At 43.1% G+C, this 22386-nt stretch overlaps 1 protein-coding gene across 1 annotated transcript in view; it reads right to left on the bottom strand.

Moving 5' to 3' along the window:
* Positions 1-2694: 2694 nt before the first annotated feature.
* MBLAC2 (metallo-beta-lactamase domain containing 2) overlaps positions 2695-22386 on the bottom strand; it is a 41234-nt gene continuing 21542 nt past the window's right edge. The window contains exon 2 of the mRNA XM_088444643.1: positions 2695-3586. Coding sequence (XP_088300769.1) covers positions 3201-3586 — 386 coding nt within the window. The 3' untranslated portion in view covers positions 2695-3200. The remainder of the gene's footprint in view (positions 3587-22386) is intronic.

The following is a 22386-nucleotide window of genomic DNA, read 5'->3' as shown; positions in this document are numbered from 1 at the left end:
TGATCTGCACGGAAGTTTTTTGCAGTACATTTCTATGAAAACTCCTGTATTAGGCATTAGTACACAGCGCTGCAGTTTCTGCATAATTTTATGGAAAAACACCTTGATAAATAGGCTTTTTAGATTTGAGAGGGACATGTCTACATTTAAATTGCAGTGTAAAAATGATGCTGTCCAGCATTTGAGATCTACATGCAAAAGCAGCCATTATTTAGTCTGCATACAAATTAAACAAATGTATTTGCACCCCTTGCAGTACAACATGGTCTGTTCCAGACACATTACTTGCTTCTTTGCTTTTCTCCTATCTTAGAATCAGCCCCAAAGCCGGCTGTTTGAATGAGCCTTAAGGTGGGTACACACCTAGCAGTTATATCTGTAGATGATGGTCGTTCATATACACTGAACGACCATCATCTTCCAGGCAGCTGCGGGTCCCGCTGGCCGGGGGGCGGGTCCCTCCTCAACGCAGATGCCGCTGCATGTGTAAATGCGGTCGGCAGACCGCGCTTACACACAAGCCATATGTCTGCCCATCGGCTGTGCAGCACAACCGACGAGATATGTGAACTATGAAGTTCATAGACATATCGCTGGTACACACTGGCCAATGGGCACCAGATTAATTAGCCGATCAATTGTTCGGCCAATATATCGGTCAGTGTGTATCCAGCTTTAACGTGATGAGAAATTATGCCATTTACTAAATCCTGTGCAGTTCTTATTTTAGTGTTTTTGTTGGGGGAGAGTTAATTAAATATTAGGTTTAGCATATTACTTATAAAGAATAATAATGCACAATACCTGATGAGTGGTGATATTTTTCAATATACAACTATACAGTTATTTTAATAACTTATTTTAACAAATATTCATTCACATAACTTGCAGGGTTTAACCCAGATCGGTCCCGCAGTGGAAAATGGATCTGACCCGTTTTGGAACTGTGGGCCTGATTCAGACCCGCTCGCAAGCGCTATGCCCTCGCAAGCAGGTCGATGGCCGGGCAGTACTGCGCGTGCGCGAGCCCCACATCGAGCGAGAAATCACTCGCTGCGGGACTCACTACAAGACGGGGTGGCTGTCGATGTTGATCGACAACTCGCCCCGTTTTGTAGGTGGGGAGGGGGGGTGGCTGGCCAAACGGAGGCGTTCCCGAAGGAACGCCTGCTGTTTGGGGGCAGTCCTACTGACATCATGAGTGATGTCAGTAGTGAGCTTCCTGATCTATTAGAGCAGGAAGCTCACTGGGGCTTGCGGGAACGAAACCCTACCACAAGGGTCTCATCGCAAGCCCGATGGTCGCGACCATCACCTGGCCGCTCGCAAAAGCTGTGGATGGTCACCCACAAAAAAAAAACGCCCTGAATCAGAACGAGCGTTTTGAAAGAGCGTCCGGCTCTGAATCAGGGCCTGTGTTCCAAATATCGGGTCAGATCCGGGACTTATGTGGAAAAACTGTATAACTGCAGCACACAATCCCTCAGTATAAGTGCCACTGTATAACATGGTTTAATTCAGCTCAGATCTCAGCAAAAGAGCATGCTTTATATATCTCTTTTATAAAGGTGAATATATGACATTGGTCTGATAACTTGGTCAGTGTGCTGTGACCCTTATTAGATTATAGCTGCACTAAAACCATCGCAAGCAATCAGAAATTAGCATTCATCTGTCAAGTGCAAATTAGACACTGAAAGCAAATGTCTGATTGGTTGATTTGTTCATTGTGCAGATTTGCACCTTTGAGCAAAATTAAGTAACCCTCATTGTTGGGAAAGTAATTCCTATTAACTATGTCGATGCTCACATATATGTGCTATTGGGGAGACCAGATGACAGCCTTGAAATAATTATAATTATTGCTGATACAAGTGTGAATCATGATCAAAAGGTTATTTTTGGTATCAAGCATCATACTCTCTAATCATCATTTATTTAAGATAGACTCTATAGAAGGGTTTATGCATATACATTCACAGGTTTCTTGGATTGCTAGATGTGGTCACATTGCATGTTTTAGTGGTCATGCACCAGATCAGCTGTGTCACTTTCCCACAGACTAGGTATAACCCAATACTAAACACTGTTTCTGAAATCTGCTGCCATTTTGTAACATTGAAAGGAGTCATTTGCGTCCACTCACTGAAGGAATAGTCAAACCAATCGTTAGTGTGTGCTGCCCAAAGGATGAAGATTCCAAAAACATCTCTGAAAAAGTCCACTTGCAATAGATCTTGAAGGTGCAGGTTCTAACAATTGAAAAATTCTATTTGTGTCTTTGACTTGTATTTAGTAGGAATTTTTCATACAGTCCACGTAAAGGTGGTCATCATATTACATATAGTTCATCAGTACGTGGTACGCATAAACTTAAATACAGCTTTTCATGGGCACACTGCCCACTTCCTCAGACTGTTTATGCCAATGTCACGAGTATGTGGCCAAAGTCCAAATGTTAAAAGTCCACTGTCCTAATAGACACAATGCAGCCAGATGAATCACTACGGCAGTGGCTCTCAACTCTGACCCTCACATTTTCCCAATAAGTCGTTGGGAAAACACCACTGTTTTAGTAATTAATCTGGCTGCATTGTGAATAGTAGGGTACGCATTACTAACGTTTATGCGTATCCTATGCTGATGAGCCATATGTGATATGATGACCACCTTTCCATGTACTGTATGAAAAAATCCTACTAAATACCAGTCAAAAACAAAAATAAGACTTTTCAATTGTTAGAACTTGCGCCTTGAAGATCTATTGCAAGTAATTTTGTAACAATGATGTTCATACAGAACTTAAAAGGAAAAGCAGCCTTATTTATTTACAGCATTTTACTATATTGCATTTCAGTATAAATATTCTGCAGTCATATGGGCACAAGCTTTTCATCACATAGAAAATGATGCAAAATAAAGGAATTATTCATCATATATTATTATGAATGGACATTTGCTCACATGTCACACGGAGAAAGTTATCACCAACAAATTCATTCTACAATGCAACCACTCTAACACGAAATCCCAATAAAATATGTATTTGCCATTTAAATAATAATAATAATACCAGCTCATATGGGAGATATTAATGGTGTTTACTTAACGAACAGCATGTTTTATATTTTGTTTGGTTTCATAATATTTGCATAGAAATCCTTTGTTTTAGTCCCCAATTGACAGTCCCATTATCCTCTCTAGGTTGTTCTCCTGGAATTAGATACACGAAGTGCTAATCCTGCAAAGGATCTTGTTACATAGGTGGAAACCTTGTGGCAAACTCCAGCATTCATTATGTAGTTAGAGGCCAAACGATGAAGTCTTTCTGCCCCAAAAGTGTTGAAATGCCCAGGTAGCACTTTCTCCACCTGACCCCTGGCCACCAGTCCCTTGAGACGCTCGCAGGATCTAACATAGTCAGGGATATTGCTGTAAGGAAGCCAGTCGATCATTGATCCATCGTAAGCTACATCACCACTAAATAGGATCTTGTGATCTCGGTCATGTAAGCAGATACTTCCTCTGGAGTGTCCTGGCATATGCATCACTGTCAGCTGCCTGTCACCCAGGCTAATGATGTCACCTGCAAAATATAAAAGACGTTTTGTTCAATAGCCTAAAAGAAAGGTGATGCCCAAGTGACAATCACGAAAAGCCAAAATCCCCTCTAGTGATACAATAATATGCTGTACAGTAAATATGTGCTTATAAGAGAATAAACTTTATTTCAATAATTTACTATTCTTTTTAAGACACATTAGTCTGTATAGTTTGCACTAGTGTCTCTCACCAGAGCCATTCCATATGGAATCAGTATGAAGGACCGCCGGCCCTAGGTTCAAATCCCGACGCCGGAAGACCGGCAGGAGTGAAGATCCTGACAGGGGATAAAGGTAAGTGAACCCTACTCCCCCCCATAACCCTAACCCTCCCTTAGGGATGCCTAACCCTAACCCCCCAGTGCCTAACCCCCCCTAAGTGCCTAAACCTAACCCTACCCAGCTCCGCAGCCTAACCCTCCCGGGGGGGTGCCTAGCCCTAAGTTCCCCCCGGGAACCCCTAATCCTCCTCCCGGCGGCTGTCCGCGCCCGCCGCCCGGCTTACCTTCGATCGGTATGCCAGGCATCGGGCTCCCGGCGTAGGATGATAGGCGTCGGGATTTTGACGCCTATCATTAGACCCCTGCCGGAATTTGACAATCGGGAAGCTGGCAGTCGACATTTCGACAGTCGGCTTCCTGACTGCATCCCTTCCATATAGCCATTTCAATACTGTACATTGCCTTTTTCTGTATTTGTTGCTGGTAGTTTTGTCATCCAGGCACCTGCCACATTTTGCTGTTATTATGGTACATTACAGTTGCTGAGATATTGGACCTTTGGAACATAGAGGACACACTGTAGATATCAGAAGCATTTTGTGCTACTGCGAATGTATCCCGGTTGTGTCCGTACAGAGTCACAGTTGCGATTTCGGGCTCATGCAGGGAGAAGTGTATTAAAAAATGTAGTGGGTGTTCCTTTAGTAGTGACAGGGAGGTGTCTTAGCGCACACACGGAGATGGTCCGTTTTATGGGCATGTCAGCGTACACAGACGCTCAATAGGAGGCCATACACGGACAGAGAAACTGCATCTGCCATAGCGCTGGTGTAAATTTCAATGGTGCAACCAATGCTAGCACCTAAAGACGCACCTGTCGGTATTACAGCGTGTACAGATGCTGAAAGTGGGCGTCTCAGTCTTTGTACATTCGGACACGCAGATGTACACAACGGAAGGACTTTTGTAGCGCCAGTTGCATAAAGTAGCTGACAGGCGACCGCCGATAGACGCTGTGGCAGCTGCTTCTGCGTCCACCTCTGAATCAGCCCCATAATGTGGTCGCTGCATGGGATAATCAGTCCCATGTGAACATCCACCAGTATTCTGAGTCGGACGGCTCTACGCCACCACTCATGAGAGCAGCCATCATCACTATCATCAGCATGTGCACCAGCCCCATCCTTGGTTCAGGAGATCCGACTAAAATCGGATGGATCTCTGCATACACACAGCTCAGAATGGGACGCAACTCTGTATACACAAATATATATTCTACATGCTGCTGCCCCATTGCCACCCAGCTGCAAATGAGAAGTGACCAAACTGCGAACTCAGTACTTTAAGATTTGTGTGCAGTATATGACGTATGCACAGTATGCTAAGTATTGTTTCATCAATTCACATTCGGAATTCCTGCAACTCAGACACAGGTCCATTTTGTTTATTTTACAATGCTTTCTCACACATGGCATTAACTCCTAGCTAAAGCATATGTTATGTCTGTATATCTTGCAGAAGTGTCACAATTAAGTTTTGGTCTATACAGTACCCTTCTCAGCGCCAGAGCCTCGCTCCTGTTTTCAGTTGTGAAGCATGGGACTACAGGAGACCTTGCCAAGGCCCCATCACCATACATACAGGTTATTGATTTGCTAAGAACTTTCTAGCATCGATAAAGACACTTGTCAATGCCCTGCTAATTAAGCACAATAGTCAGTTGATGTCTATTAGGGAGAAACTTTATATTGTAAATCTATTAATTTGATAAAATGGCAGAAACATTGCTTGATAAATTTAGATGATTAGTGAAATGTTTAAAAGGACTTCAAGCAAAAACAGGAATCCATACTGTATAGTGTAATGATTGTAGCTGTGTCACCAGGGATCTCTTAGCAAACACTTATTACACAAACTTCCAGGAAACCCTGAGATCATCCGAACAATGGTTGGGAGTAATTATGGGTCATGATGAAGTATACTAAACCACGCTCAGAACAACATCACATACATAATGCATGCTCATTTTTGTCATTATTATTTCAGTGTGAACAAATATTCAAAAAGCTATTATGTGGAAAATAAGCTGGTTCTCCCATAGAGGCAAGACCGCATAACACATTAATGTTATGTGTCTCCTATCCATTAAAGGGCTGCTTTCATGGGCTACTGCTAAAAGGATCATCACCTCAATTTGTATTATGGTAAATCGATTCACACAAGTCAATGTTTCCATTATGTATTTTGGTGGAAACTTTAATAATATCTACAGATTCGGTCAAAGCAATTTATAAAGCATAAAAATGTCAGCTGCGCAATGTAATCCAGATCTGGTTTCGTGTGTGTAGCTGAAAATTTTTTATTGAAAAACTAAAAAGTTGACTATAAAATGGAGTGGCAATAAATTGGTAGGAGGATTTACTTTGATGTGACATTTATAGTTTTGAGTGTAAATTGATGTGGGTGGGCTATCCGTTATACTGTGTGTTTCAGGGTGCATTTCATATTTAACCCATACCAGTGTTTCTCAAACTCGGGGCCTGATTCAGATTTGGGAATAGAGTAAGATAGAGCAAGTAACTGTGTACCTGCACAAACCATGTTGCAATGCAATATAATAAATCTAAATAATTTTTTTGCATGTGGTGTAAATACTGGTTGCTTTTGCATGTAGCCCACAAATGCTGGACAGCTTTATTTTTACACTGCAATTTAGATTTCAGATCTGAATTCTAACTATATCAGGCTACTTCACATTCTCCTTAATTTAAAACACAGTCATACCTAGGATTCAAACTTAGCACCTTCATGCTTTGCAGTCAATTCACCGATGGAGCCACCTGCTGCTACAGTGAATGCCTGTGAATTCTAACTATATCAAGCTACTTCACATTCTCCATAATCTAAAATACAGTCACATCTGGGATTCAAACTGCAATAGAAAGGAATGTTCACAGAGTGACGAGAAACGCTGGCGTCATGTTGACACGCCCCCATTTTCCACTGGCCACACCCCTTGAGGCCTGTGGCCATGTCCATTTTTGGCACACAATTGGGGGGCGCCATTTTTCATCTTACCCTGGGTGCCAAATACCCTAGCTTCTGCTGTTAAGGTTCCATGAGGACCGGGTTTGAGAAACACTGACCTATAAAATGTTTTCTTTCAGTACCAAAAAGAAAACACAAGATTTACATTACAGATTACAAAGATTAAAGATTTATTTCATAAAGATTCTATAGTGCTCATATAGTGTTTGATGTACATGCAATTTCTGCATGTTTCCTCCTCTGTGCAAGCGCACCAAAACTTTTTATGCATCCCTCCATATGGAGACTGGTATGTACTCATAGGGGCATATCCAATTAAGTACAAGGGGGGTTTTTTTGAGTTCCTCCAGAGAAGGTCAAATTTTTCCTTAAATCGATAAGTTAAGGAAACTTGATGGGACTTACATATGGAGCCCTTGGACAAGCCCCCTAATGACTAATTAAGCAATTGTAAGTTTCCAATTAGCTTAATTAGTCTATAATTACTCAACTTCTGCAGCACTATCCTCCTCCTCTGCTTCCCCGACATGCTGGTCTTCTCCTGCAGCGGTGTGTGTGCCAACAGTAAGGCATCCTGAGACCATTCATGTGTGGGGTTGCTTCTCAGCCAAGTGAGTGGGCTCACTCACAATACCAACACATCCTCCAAGAGCAACTTCTCCCAACCATCCAAGATCAGTTTGGTCATGAACAATGCCTTTTAGAGCATGATGAAGCATAGAGCATGATGAAGCACCTTGCCATAAGGCTAAAGTGATAAGGCTGCATAGACGTAGGCTGTGTTAGATGAAAAGTGTTAGATTATAAGTGTAATTACAGTTTGATAACTAAGTCGGAGTTACGCCATAGATCTTTTTAGCCATATGCGCACCATGCAAAGACTGATGTGACTTCTCTTTCTCTGAACTTCACAGGTAAATTATCACTACTGCTCCCATCAGATGCTGTTTTATTTATTGCCTCAGCACAGTTTTGAAAAATTTATACTAGGTAAATTGTCACTACTGCTATATTAAGAGCAATTTCTATACAGAAAGTTAGGAATGTAATATCTTACTTATCAAACGGAGTTACACTATATATTCATTTCTCGTTCCTTTTGAGGAAAGAAAGGTCATGATCTCTGAAGGCCAAATGGGAGGAAGAAAATTACAATCAATTGACTCTGAAAGATTTTATTTGTGGAAAAGTAAGAGACTGTTTCTTTCCCCATCCCTAGAACTCTTTTTTTAAGAATATTTGTTTAAGGTTTTATAAGGATTAATTTTGAGTTTTATTGGTTGCGTCAACTAATTATACATATCAAGAAGGAACAAATAGAGGTAATTGGAGAGTGAAACCTAGAGTATATTACAAAGATGATTATAGAGACAAACTAAACCTCAGAAATAGGTATCAACCCTTGGAGGAAAATGATGAAAGACAAGTGCCTTATTTAGATGTGGAACAGAGAACCAAGTGGAAATATTATATAATATCAAAGAATACAGTAAAAATAGAAGAGGAAAACAAGGGGAAAAAACAAAAACAGAAATATAAATAAACATAGAATTAAAAAGATGACTAGTAATGAGGATGAGAATCAATTATTGAAAAAGAAGAAAGTAATATTCAACTTGAGCAAGCGAATTCTAAATCAAGATGAAGAAAATGTATTGAAAAAGGCTTAAAATTTGCCCCCACTAGTTAGATTAATCCTTTATTTATTGATTTGCAAAAATTCACTCGGAAACTTACAGTAAAAATTTTCTAAATAAGAAGAAAGAGGATGGGGATAGTGAGGAGATCAGTGGTCTTTCTGGGTCCTTATTTAAACCCAAATCATCATTCTACCCTACACATCAAAAGGGAAGTTTCATAGATAGTTTCAGTAAAATAGTGAATGAAGAAACAGAAAAAAATTGTAAATCAGAAAAGGAAAAATAAAAGATGCAACTTGACTAAAAAGGAATTCTTAGCCCTTCAAACATTAAAAGATGACACAGATTTAATTATTAAATCCGCAGATAAGGGGGGAGCAGTGGTCTTAATGGATAAAACTGATTATTTGGCAGAAATAAATGGCCAACTAGAGAAGGGAAGCACTTATAAAAAACTTAAAAGTGACCCTACGGAGAGAATAACAAAAGAATTGATGTCACTTACCAATAAAGCACTTGATAATGGTGTTATAACAAAGTCTGAGTATGAGTTCATCAATTTAAAATATCCATCAGTACCAACGATATATACCTTACCTAAAATACATAAAGACCCACTCCATCCACCGACACGTCTGATCATTTCGGGCACAAACAGTATCACTTCTAACCTCTCGGCTATTTTAGATTCATTTCTACAGCCATTGGTTAAGAATACAAAAGCTAATTTGAAAGATACATGTGATGTATTAAATAAAATCAAAGATATGAAATGGGAAGACCAATATTTCATGATCAGTGTGGATGTATCTACCTTGTATACAATAATAGAAAAAGAAAAAGGGTTACAAGCTGTGTCATAATTTTTAGATTTGTCTGATTTATCATCCATGGTAAAAAAAAAATATTTTAGAAAGTGTTCATTTCATTTTAACCAATAATTATTTTTATTTTAATGGATTTTATTACATCCAATTGGTTGGAACTGTGATGGGCACTAGGTTTGCCCCCAGCTATGCCAATCTATTTATGGTATTTTGGGAGGATCAGGTAATTTGGCCGAATGATCAGCTGGGGGCGGGCCTAGTGTCCTGGCAACGTTTTATTGACGATATTTAATTTTTTTGGAAGGGAACCAAGGAGGAATTTATTTTATTTTGCCAGTCATTAAATAAAAATGATTTTAATATCCAGCTTACTTTCTCCGTAAGCCAATTGGAAATTGTGTTTTAGATCTTAATATCTATGTGAAAAATGGACTATTATACACTAAAACCCATTGGAAAAAGACAGACACCAATAGTTAAATAGTTAGAAATAGCCAACATCATGAGAACTGGCTGGAGGGGATCCCATTCAGCCAGTTCCTACGAACAAAACGTAATTGCACAGAACCAGAAGTCTGTGAAATACAGATTAATGAAACAAAATAACGTTTTCTACAGAAAGGCTATACGGAGTGTAGTCTGAAGGAAGCTCATGATAAAGTAGATGGGATTGATCGGAATGATCTTTTAGTGAAGAAGAACACCAAAAAAGCAGAAGAAAATAAATTCAAATGGTCTTTTCTTAGTAGTTTCCATTCACAACATAGAGAAATTGAGGCAATATTTAGGAAGTATTGGAGAATTTTAAAGCAGGATCCAGTGATTGGAGACAAAATACCTAACAAACCTGTTTTCATATATAAGAAAGCTCCATCACTAAAAGACAAATTAGTGAGAAGTTCGCTGGATGTAAATAAACAAACAAGTAATAGGAGTATAGGTTACCATAGATGTGGTATCTGCAAAATGTGCAAAACGGTAAAATGTCCGATGAAACAAAAAAGGGAGAAAGAAAATTACTATCAATTGACTCTGAAAGATTTTATTTGTGGAAAAGTAAGAGACTGTTTCTTTCCCCATCCCTTTTTGAACTACCAACAGCGCCTGTTTAGAACTCTTTTTTTAAGAAAAGTTAGGAATGTATTGTGAATATGTGATGGTCCACTCCCTTCACACAAATTGTTTATCTTAGACTTTATTGCATCCCAATTTAGTGTGTGTTGAGCTATGGTGGTGGGGTCCCAATCACACAGAGACACGTTTGTAACTTTAGTAATTAGTGCTCACTACGGCTGCATAGACAAAGGCGTTAGATGAAAAGTGTTAGATTATAAGTGTAATTACAATTTTTTAACTAAGTCGGAGTTACGCCGAAGTTAAACTGGAGGAAAACAAACTCAAAACCAGAACACTTTCTGAACGACAACAAGCAACATATTTATGTGAATTACCAAAATCACCATCTTCTGCTTTATGAATATCCAGGAAACTCCTTACTGCACTCACTGCTTGGACATTGCAAGTACTCCCCTATCTGTGTGTTGCTCTTCTTGATTGATCTTTGTTGATCATAACACTTCGGACTGGATCGGCTCGGTACATTGTAATTTTTGCCTTCTTACTACATAAATTCTTGTTTGTATTGCCTTTTCCCATTGCGTAACAACTACCCACTTTAATCATTTGTTTAATAACTAATTCCTTCTCCCAATACTCACACACATCTCTTTATATATCAGTTTTTGAGCTGCGCTCATACATTAGCAGCACTGTTCTTTTATCTGTATTTTTGAACATTTAACAACTTTAATCCACACTGTCTCTATATCACACAGCCTCCACTCCAGTTTTCATCTCACTTATTACATCGTCCACAGCATGAACACTCTTACTTCAAACACCCCCCATATTCAGTGTCCACATAATCCTCTACTTTAGCCATCCCTATCCCACCCCTCTTGTCTCCTCCACTTGCTGTTCTCCCTTTTTTCTCTCATCAGTCTGCTTTCCAACCATCTTCTTCTTTCCTCCGCCTTTCCTGTTCCTCCACTCTCATCCACCTCCCTCCATGGCCTTGCTACCGCACCACTATGCCAACCTGGTTCTGCCTGTCACCTCCAGGGCTGCCAAGAGAAATTCTGGGCCCGGGTACTGCAACACCCTGTGGGACCACAGCATGTTGGGCATGGCTGCACCCATTTGTGGGTGGGTCTAGCATGTGAGATGCACCCACTCATAGGAGCATGGCATAACACCCAGCAGCTGGGATTAAAGTAGTCACTTCTGTATTAGAATGGCAGGACAGTCCCATAATATATCCATTTTTTTATCAAGATGTATTTAGATGCTAAAATGTAACACAATAATTAAAGTGCTATAACTTTATTTTGTACATCTCTCATCTAAATAACACATAATCAAAATCTATTTTCTGTCATAGAGATAGATGAATGAAGGACTTCATTTTGACATAACATCAGGTCATCTTAAACACACACATTCCGCAGCACATATCCTAGCCCACTGCTCCATGCTCCTTCCTCACTATCTATCCCATCTGTTGACCCGTCTGTCTGCCCCTCCCATTTAGAATGTAAACTCTCACGAGCAGGGCCCTCGTCTCTCACTTGCTTCTCCTCCCCCTACTTATCGTATCATTTACTACTAACTGCCCACAACGGCACCTAACACCTGGTTGCTCATGTCCTACTGCTTGTGTTATACAGCTATGTTTATAAACCATGTCCTTGTCCTATATTGTATTGTATTACTATTAACTGTTTTTCTTGTGTGCTCATTTATGTACTGTGTAAGGTGCTGCGGAACCTTTGTGGTGCCATATAAATAAAAGATAATAATAATAATAATAACTAAGTGGCTCGGGGAACAAAACGTCGACATTTTGGGTCCATGGCCAGGAAACTCCCCAGACCTTAATCCCATTGAAAACTTGTGGTCAATCCTCAAGAGGCGGGTGGACAAACAAAAACCCACAAATTCTGACAAACTCCAAGCATTGACTAGGCAAGAATGGGTGGCCATCAGTCAAGTATGTGGCCCAGAAATTGACTGACAGCATGCCAGGGCGAATTTCAGATGTCTTGAAAAAGAAGGGTCAACACTGCAAATATTGACTCTTTGCATAAAGGCTTTTATTGACAATTACATTAAGTTTGACACTTATGAAATGCTGTTAATTTTACTGCAGTATAACATAGTAACATCTGACAAAAAAGGTCTAAAAACACTAAAGCAGCAAACTTTGTAAAAACAATAGTTGTGTCATTCTCAAAACTTTTGGCCATGGCTGTAGAGTAACACATCCTCCATAATCTCTAGAGTAACACATCCCCCGTCATCTATGTAGTAACACAAGCCCTCCCCTCTTTAGTAAATAGCACCTTCCCACCTTTATAAGAGAACATTCCCTGTCACTACTGTAATAAAACATTCTCTCATCACCTCTGTAGCAACATATCTCTCCATCAACTCGTAGTAACACATCCACCATCAGCTCTGTAGTAACAAATCCCACCATTATGTCTGTAGTAACATATCCCACATAAGCTCTGTAGTAACATATCTTCCAGCACCTCTGTAGTAACACATCCCCCCTTCTCCTATGTAGTGACAAATGCCCCATCCCCTCTGTAGTGACAAATCCACCATCACCTCTGTAGTAACACATCTCCCCATCACCTCTGTAGTAACACATACTCCATCACCTCTATAGTAACATATGCCCCATGACCTCTGTAGTAACACAATCCCCATTACCTCTGTAGTAACACATGCAACAGCAGCCCTGAAGTAACACATCTCCCCACCACCTCTGTAGTAACAAAACCCCCCATCATCTCTGTAGTAATACATGCCACATCACCTCTGTAGTAACACATGCCCCATCACCTCTGTAGAATCACATGCAGCAGCAGCAGCTCTGAAGTTACATCTTCCCACCACCTCTGTAGTAACACATCCATTATAAGCTCTGTAGTAGCAAATCCCCCCATCATCTCTGTAGTAACACATGCAGCATTACCTCTGTAGCAACACATGCCCCATCACCTCTGTATGATTACATCCCCCATCATCTCTACAGTAACATATCCCGCAATCACCTCTGTAGTAACACATGCCCCATCACCTATGTAGTAACACATGCCCCAAAATCTCTGTAGTGACACTTAAACCATAACCTCTGTAGTGACACATCCCACCCATCCCTCTGTAGTAACACATCTTTTCTGTAGTAACACATGCAACAGCAGCTCTGAAGTAACACATCTCCCCACCACCTCTGTAGAAACACATCCATCATAAGCTCTATAGTAACAAATCCCCCCATCACCTCTGTAGTAACACATGCCCCATAATCTCTGTAGTGACACATGCCCAATCACCTCTATAGTTACACATCCCACCCATCACCTCTGTAGTAACACATGCCACATCACTTCTGTATAACACATCCCCCATCTCCTATGTAGAGACACGTCCACCATCTCCTTTGTAGTGACACATGCCCCATCACCTCTGTAGTAACATATCCCCCATCTCCTATGTAGTGACACATGCCCCATTACCTCTGTAGTAAACCATCCAACATGTGCTCTGTAGTAACACATACAACATCAGTTCTGTAGTAACACATCTCCCCATCACCTCTGTAGTAACACATGCAAAAGCAGCTCTGTAGTAACACAACTCCATACCAGCTCTGTAGTAACACATCCATCAAAAGCTCTGTAGTAACAAAACCCCCCATCATCTCTGTAGTAACACATGCCACATCACCTCTGTAGTAACACATGCCCCATCACCTCTGTAGAATCACATCCCCCATCTTCTCTGTAGAATCACATCTCCCCATCTCCCCTGTAGTAACACATCTCCCCATAACCTCTGCAGTAACATATCTCCAAATCACCTCTGTAGAATCACACACCGCCATCACCTCTGTATAACACATCTCCCTATCACCTCTGTAGACACATATCTCCCTATCACGTCTGTAGTAACACATCTCCTCTGTAGTAACACATCACCCATCACCTCTGTGGTAACACATCCCCCATCACCTCTGTATAACACATGCCTCATCACCTATGTAGTGACACATGCCCCAAAATCTCTGTAGTGACACATGCCCCAACACCTCTGTAGTAACACATCTTCCCATCTTCTCTGTAGTAATACATGCCACATCCCCTCTGTAGAATCACATCCCTCATTTCTACAGTAACATATCCCCACATCACTTCTGTAGTAATCTCCTCTGTATAACACATCCCCCATCACCTCTGTAGTAATACATCTCCCCATCTACTCTGTAGTAACACATGCCACATCACTTCTGTATAACAAATCCCCCATCTCCTACGTAGTGACACATGCTCCATCATCTCTGTACTAACACATCTCCCCATCACCTCAGTAGAATCACACACCCCCATCACCTCTGTAGTAACACATATCCCCATCACCTCTGTAGTAACACATCTCCTCCGTAGTAACACATTCCCCATCACCTCTGTATAACACATTCCCCATCACCTCAGTATAACACATCTCCCCATCTCCTCTGTAGTAACACATGCCCCATTACCTCTGTATAACACATCCTCCATCTACTATGTAGTGACAGACGCCCCATCATCTCTGTAGTGACACGTCCACCATCTCCTCTGTAGTAGCACATGCCCCATCACCTCTGTAGTAACATATCCTATGTAGTGACACTTGCCCCATTACCTCTGTAGTAAACCATCCAACATCTGCTCTGTAGTAACACATACAACATCAGTTCTGTAGTAACACATCTCCACACCAACTCTGTAGTAACACATCCATCATAAGCTCTGTAGTAACAAAAACCCCCATCATCTCTGTAGTAACACATGCCGCATCACCTCTGTAGTAACACATGCCGCATCACCTCTGTAGAATCACATGCAACATCTGCTCTGTAGTAACACATACAACATCAGTTCTGTAGTAACACATCTCCCCATCACCTCTGTAGTAACACATGCAAAAGCAGCTCTGTAGTAACAACTCCATACCAGCTCTGTAGTAACACATCCATCAAAAGCTCTGTAGTAACAAAACGCCCCATCATCTCCGTAGTAACACATGCCACATCACCTCTGTAGAATCACATCCCCCATCATCTCTGTAGAATCACATCTCCCCATCTCCTCTGTAGTAACAGATCTCCCCATCACCTCTGCAGTAACATATCTCCAAATCACCTCTGTAGAATCACACACCGCCATCACCTCTGTATAACACTCTCCCTATCACCTCTGTAGACACATATCTCCCCATCACTTCTGTAGTAACACATCTCCTCTGTAGTAACACATCACCCATCACCTCTGTGGTAACACATCCACCATCTCCTCTGTAGTAACACATCTCCCTATCACCTCTATAGTGACAAATACCCCCATCACCTTTGTAGTAACACATTTCCCCATCTCTTCTATAATAATACATGCCGCTTCACCTCTATATAACACATACCCCATCTCCTATGTAGTGACACATGCCCCATCATCTTTGTACTGACATGTCCATCTCCTCTGTAGTGACACATGCCCCATCACCTCTGTAGAATCACATTCCTCATCACCTCTGTAGTAACACATGCCCCATCACCTCTGTAGTAACACATGCCCCATCACCTCTGTAGTAACACATGCCCCTTCATCTCTGCAGTGACACATGCCCCATAACCTCTATAGTGACACATCTCCCCATCACCTCTGTAGTAACACATGCCCCATCACCTCTGTAGAATCACAGCCCCATCACCTCTGTAGAATCACAGCCCCATCACCTCTGTAGTAACACATACCCCTTCATCTCTGTAGTGACACGTCCACCATCTCCTCTGTAGTGACACGTCCACCATCACCTCTATAGTGACACATCTCCCCATCACCTCTATAGTGACACATCTCCCCATCACCTCTATAGTGACATCTCCCCATCACCTTTGTAGTAACACATGCCCCATCACCTCTGTAGTAACATATCTCCCCATCTACTCTCTAATAACACATGCCCCTTCATCTCTGTAGTGACACGTCCACCATCTCCTCTGTAGTAACACATGCCCCATAACCTCTATAGTGACACATCTCGCCATCACCTCTGTAGGATTACATGCCCCATCACCTCGGTAGAATCACATCCCTCATCTCTACAGTAACATCTCCCCCCATCACCTCTGTTGTAATACATCTTCCCATCTCCTCTGTAGTAAAACATGCCCCATCACCTCTGTATAACACATCCCTCATCTCCAATGTAGTGACACATCCACCATCTCCTTTGTTGTGACACATGCCCCATCATCTTTGTACTGACATGTCCATCTCCTCTGTAGTGACACATGCCCCATCACCTCTGTAGAATCACATTCCTCATCACCTCTGTAGTAACACATCGCCCCATCACCTCTGTAGTAACACATGCCCCTTCATCTCTGCAGTGACACATGCCCCATAACCTCTATAGTGACACATCTCCCCATCACCTCTGTAGTAACACATGCCCCATCCCCTTTGTAGTAACACATGCCCCATCACCTCTGTAGCAACACATCTCCCCATCATCTCTGCAGTAACACATCTCCCCATCACATCTGTAGTAACACATGCCCCATCACCTCTGTAGAAACACGTCTCCCCATCTCCTCTGTAGTAACACATTTCCCTTCATCTCTGTAGTGACACGTCCACCATCTCCTCTGTAGTGACACATGCCCCATCACCTCTGTAGTAGCAGTATCTCCCCATCACCTCTGTAGTGACACATCCATCATCATCTTTGTAGTAACACATCCCCCATCACCTCTGTAATAACACATCTCCCCATCACCTCTGTAGTAACATTTCCCCATCACCTCTGTAGTAACGCATCTCCCCATCACCTCTGTAGTGACACATGCCACATCACCTCTATAGTGACACATGCCCCCATCACCTTTGTAGTGAAACATCTCCCCATCACCTCTGTAGTAACACATGTCCCATCACCTCTGTAGTAACACATGCCCCATCACCTCTGTAGTAACACATGCCCCATCACCTCTGTAGAATCACATCCCCCATCACCTCTGTAGCAACACATTTCCCCTTCTCCTCTGTAGTAACACATGCCCCTCCATATCTGTAGTGACACATCCACCATCTCCTCTGTAGTGACACATGCCCCATAACCTCTACAGTGACACATCGCCCCATCACCTCTATAGTGACACATCTCCCCGTCACCTCTGTAGTAACATGTGCCCCATCACCTCTGTAGTAACACATCTCCATTTCACCTCTGTAGTAACACACCTCCCCATCTCCTCTGTAGTAACACATGCCCCATCACCTCTGTAGAATCACAGCCCCATCACCTCTGTAGTAACACATCTCCCCATCTCCTCTGTAGTAACACATACCCCTTCATCTCTGTAGTGACACGTCCACCATCTCCTCTGTAGTGACACGTCCACCATCACCTCTATAGTGACACATCTCCCCATCACCTCTATAGTGACACATCTCCCCATCACCTCTATAGTGACACATCTCCCCATCACCTTTGTAGTAACACATGCCCCATCACCTCTGTAGTAACATATCTCCCCATCTCCTCTCTAATAACACATGCCCCTTCATCTCTGTAGTGACACGTCCACCATCTCCTCTGTAGTAACACATGCCCCATAACCTCTATAGTGACATCTCGCCATCACCTCTGTAGGATTACATGCCCCATCACCTCTGTAGAATCACATCCCTCATCTCTACAGTAACATCTCCCCCCATCACCTCTGTTGTAATACATCTTCCCATCACCTCTGTAGTAACACATGCCCCATCACCTCTGTATAACACATCCCTCATCACCTCTGTAGTGACACAGCTCCCCATCACCTCTATAGTAACACATGCCCATCACCTCTGCAGTAACACATCTCCCCATCCAATCTGTAGTATTACATGCCCCATCACCACTGTAGAATCACATCCCTCATCTCTACAGTAACATATCCCCCCATCACTTCTGTAGTGACACATCTCCCCATCACCTCTGTAGTAAAACATGCCCCATCACCTCTGTATAACACATCCCTCATTTCCTGTGTAGTGAAATGTCCACCATCTCCTTTGTAGTGACACATGCCCCATCACCTCTGTAGTAACACATCTCCCCATTACCTCTGTAGAATCACACACCTCCATCACCTCTGTATAACACATCTCCCCATCACCTCTGTGGAAACACATCTCCCCATCTCCTCTGTAGTAACACATGCCCCATCATATCTATAGTGACACGTCCACCATCTCCTCTGTAGTGACACATTCCCCATCACCTCTGTAGTAGCAGTATCTCCCCATCACCTCTGTAGTGACACATCCACCATCATCTTTGTAGTAACATGTCCACCATCTCCTCTGTATTGACACATGCCCCACCACCTCTGTAGTAACACATCTATTCTGTAGTAACAAATGTCCCATCACCTCTGTGTAACACACCCCCCATCTCCTATGTAGTGACATATGCCCCATCACCTCTGTAGTAACAGATCTCCCCATCATCTCTGTAGTAACACATCTCCTCTGTAGTAACATGCCACATCACCTCTGTATAACACATCGAACATCAGCTCTGTAGTAACAAATTTCCATCAGCTCTGCAGTAACACATGCCTCCATCACCTCTGTAGAATCACATCCCTCATCTCTACAGTAACATATCCCCCATCACCTCTGTAGTAATACATCTCCCCATCTCCTCTGTAGTAACACATGCCCCATCACCTCTGTATAACACATACCCCATCTCCTATGTAGTGACACGTCCACCATCTCCTTTGTAGTGACACATGCACCATCACCTCTGTAGTAACACATCTCCCCATCACCTCTGTAGTAACACATCCCCCATCATCTCTATAGTAACATATCTCCCTATCACCTCTGTAGTAACACATCTCCCATCATCTCTATAGTAACATATCTCCCTATCACCTCTGTAGTAACACATCTCCTCTGTAGTAACACATCCCCCATCACCTCTGTAGTAACACATGCCCCATCATCTCAGTAGTAATACATCTCCCCATCTCCTCTGTAGTAACACATGCCCCATCACCTCTGTATAACACATACCCCATCTCCTATGTATTGACACGTCCACCATCTCCTTTGTAGTGACACATGCCCCATCACCTCTGTAGTAACACATCTCCCCATCACCTCTGTAGTAACACATCCCCCATCATCTCTATAGTAACATATCTCCCTATCACCTCTGTAGTAACACATCTCCTCTGTAGTAACACATCCCCCATCACCTCTGTAGTAACACATGCCCCATCATCTCAGTAGTGACACGTCCACCATCCCCTCTGTAGTAACACATCTCCCCATCACCTCTGTAGTGGCACATACCCACCATCACCTCTGTAGTGACACATGCCCCCCATCTCCCCCCTGGGAGACTTCGTGTTAGGCAGCGGGGAAGGGGGGGTTAGGTTTAGGCACTTAGAAGGGGGTTAGGGTTAGGCACTTGGGGGGGGGGTTGGGGTTAGGTACCCCTAAGGGAGGTTTGGGGGGGGGTTAGGTTACTCACTGCCGGGCTTCCGCTGTCGGGATTTCAACCGCCGGCCGCAAATCATACTGATCCCACACATGCCCCATCACCTCTGTAGTAACACATCCCCATCACCTCTGTAGTAACACATCTCCCCATCTCCTCTGTAGTAACACATCTCCCCGTCACCTCTGTAGTGGCAAATACCCACCATCACCTCTGTAGTGACACATGCCCCATCACCTTTGTAGTAACACATTTCCCCATCTCTTCTATAATAATACATGCCGCTTCACCTCTGTATAACACATACCCCATTTCCTATGTAGTGACACATACCCCATCATCTTTGTAGTGATATGTCCATCTCCTGTGCAGTATTACATTCCCCATCACCTCTGTAGAATCACATCCCTCATCTCTGCAGTAACATATCCCCCATCACCTCTGTAGTGACACATCCCCCCATCACCTCTGTAGTAATACATCTCCCCATCTCCTCTGTTGTAACACATGCCCCATCTCCTCTGTTGTAACACATGCCCCATCTCCTCTGTACAACACATCCCTCATCTCCTATGTAGTGACACGTCCACCATCACCTTTGTAGTGACACATGCCCCATCACCTCTGTAGTAACACATGCCCCATCACCTCTGTAGTAACACATCTCCCCATCACCTCTGTAGTAACACATGCCCCATCACCTCTGTATAACATATCCCTCATCTCCTATGTAGTGACACGTCCACAATCACCTTTGTAGTAACACATGCCCCATCACCTCTGTATAACATATCCCTATCTCTTATGTAGTAATACATGCCCCATCATCTCTGTAGTGACATGTTCACCATCTCGTAGTGACACATGCCCCATCACCTGTGTAGGAACACATCTCCCCATCACCTCTGTAGTGACACATGCCCCATCACCTCTGTATAACACATCCAACATGAGCTCTGTAGTGACATATCCCCATCACCTCTGTAGTAACACATTATTATTATTATTATTATTATTATTAATATTATCATCAGTTGCTTATATAGTGCAGCATATTCCATTGCGCTTCAGATGCCCCATCACCTCTGTATAACACATCTTCCCATCTTCTCTATAATAACACATGCCCCATCACCTCTGTAGTGACATGTCCACCATCTCGTAGTGACACATGCCCCATCACCTCTGTAGTGTCACCTCTGTAGTGACACATCCCCATCTCCTCTGTAGTAACACATGCGGGATGCAGTCGGGATGCCGACGGTCTAAATCCCGACCGTCAGCATCCCGACTGTCTAATCCCAGCAAGTGTCTTATGACAGGCGTCGAAATCCCGACACCTGTCATTAGACATACGCCCGGAGCCCGACACCCGGTTTACCAGACGCAGGTAAGCTGGGCGCCGACAGCCGCTGGGGGGGTTAGGTTAGGGGTTCCCAGGGGGACTTAGGGTTAGGCACCCCCATGGGAGGTTAGGTTTAGGCTAGGGGAAGGGGGGTTAGGCACCCCCAGGGGAGACTTCGTGTTAGGCAGCAGGGAAGGGGGGGTTAGGTACCCCCAGGGGAGACCGTGTTAGGCAGCGGGGAAGGGGGGTTAGGTTTAGGCACTTAGAGGGGGGTTAGGGTTAGGCACTTGGGGGGGGGTTAGGGTTAGGTACCCCTAAGGGAGGTTTAGGGGGGGGTTAGGTTAGTAAATAGAAAAAAAGACTTACCTGTCGGGATCTCACTGCCGGGCTTCCGCTGTCGGGATTTGAACCGCCGGCCGCAAATCATACTGATCCCACACATGCCCCATCACCTCTGTAGTGACACATGCCCCATCACCTCTGTAGTGACACATGCCCCATCGCCTCTGTAGTGACACATGCCCCATCGCCTCTGTAGTGACACATGCCCCATCGCCTCTGTAGTGACACATGCCCCATCGCCTCTGTAGTGACACATGCCCCATCACCTCTGTAGTGACACATGCCCCATCACCTCTGTAGTAACACATGCCCCATTACCTCTGTAGTAACACATGCCCCATCTCCTATGTAGTGACACATGCACCATCATCTCTGTAGAATCACATCACCCATCACCTCTACAGTAACATATCCCCGATCACCTCTGTAGTAACACATCCATCACCTCTGTAGTAACACATCCATCACCTCTGTAGTAACACATCCATCACCTCTGGAGTAACACATCCATCACCTCTGGAGTAACACATCCATCACCTCTGGAGTAACACATCCATCATCTCTGTAGTAACACATCCATCATCTCTGTAGTAACACATCCATCACCTCTGTAGTAACACATCCATCACCTCTGTAGCAACACATCCATCAAATCTGTAGCAACACATCCATCATCTCTGTAGTAACAAATCCCCCCATACCCATATAGTAACACATCCACCATCACCTCTGTAGTAATACATCCAT

This window comes from Taudactylus pleione, unplaced genomic scaffold, assembly GCF_031769625.1.
Source record: "Taudactylus pleione unplaced genomic scaffold, aTauple2 ptg000370l, whole genome shotgun sequence".
NCBI classification, from domain to species: domain Eukaryota; kingdom Metazoa; phylum Chordata; class Amphibia; order Anura; family Myobatrachidae; genus Taudactylus; species Taudactylus pleione.
The sequence above is the reverse complement of the archived record's forward strand: the minus strand, read 5'-3'. Positions and strand labels throughout refer to the sequence as shown.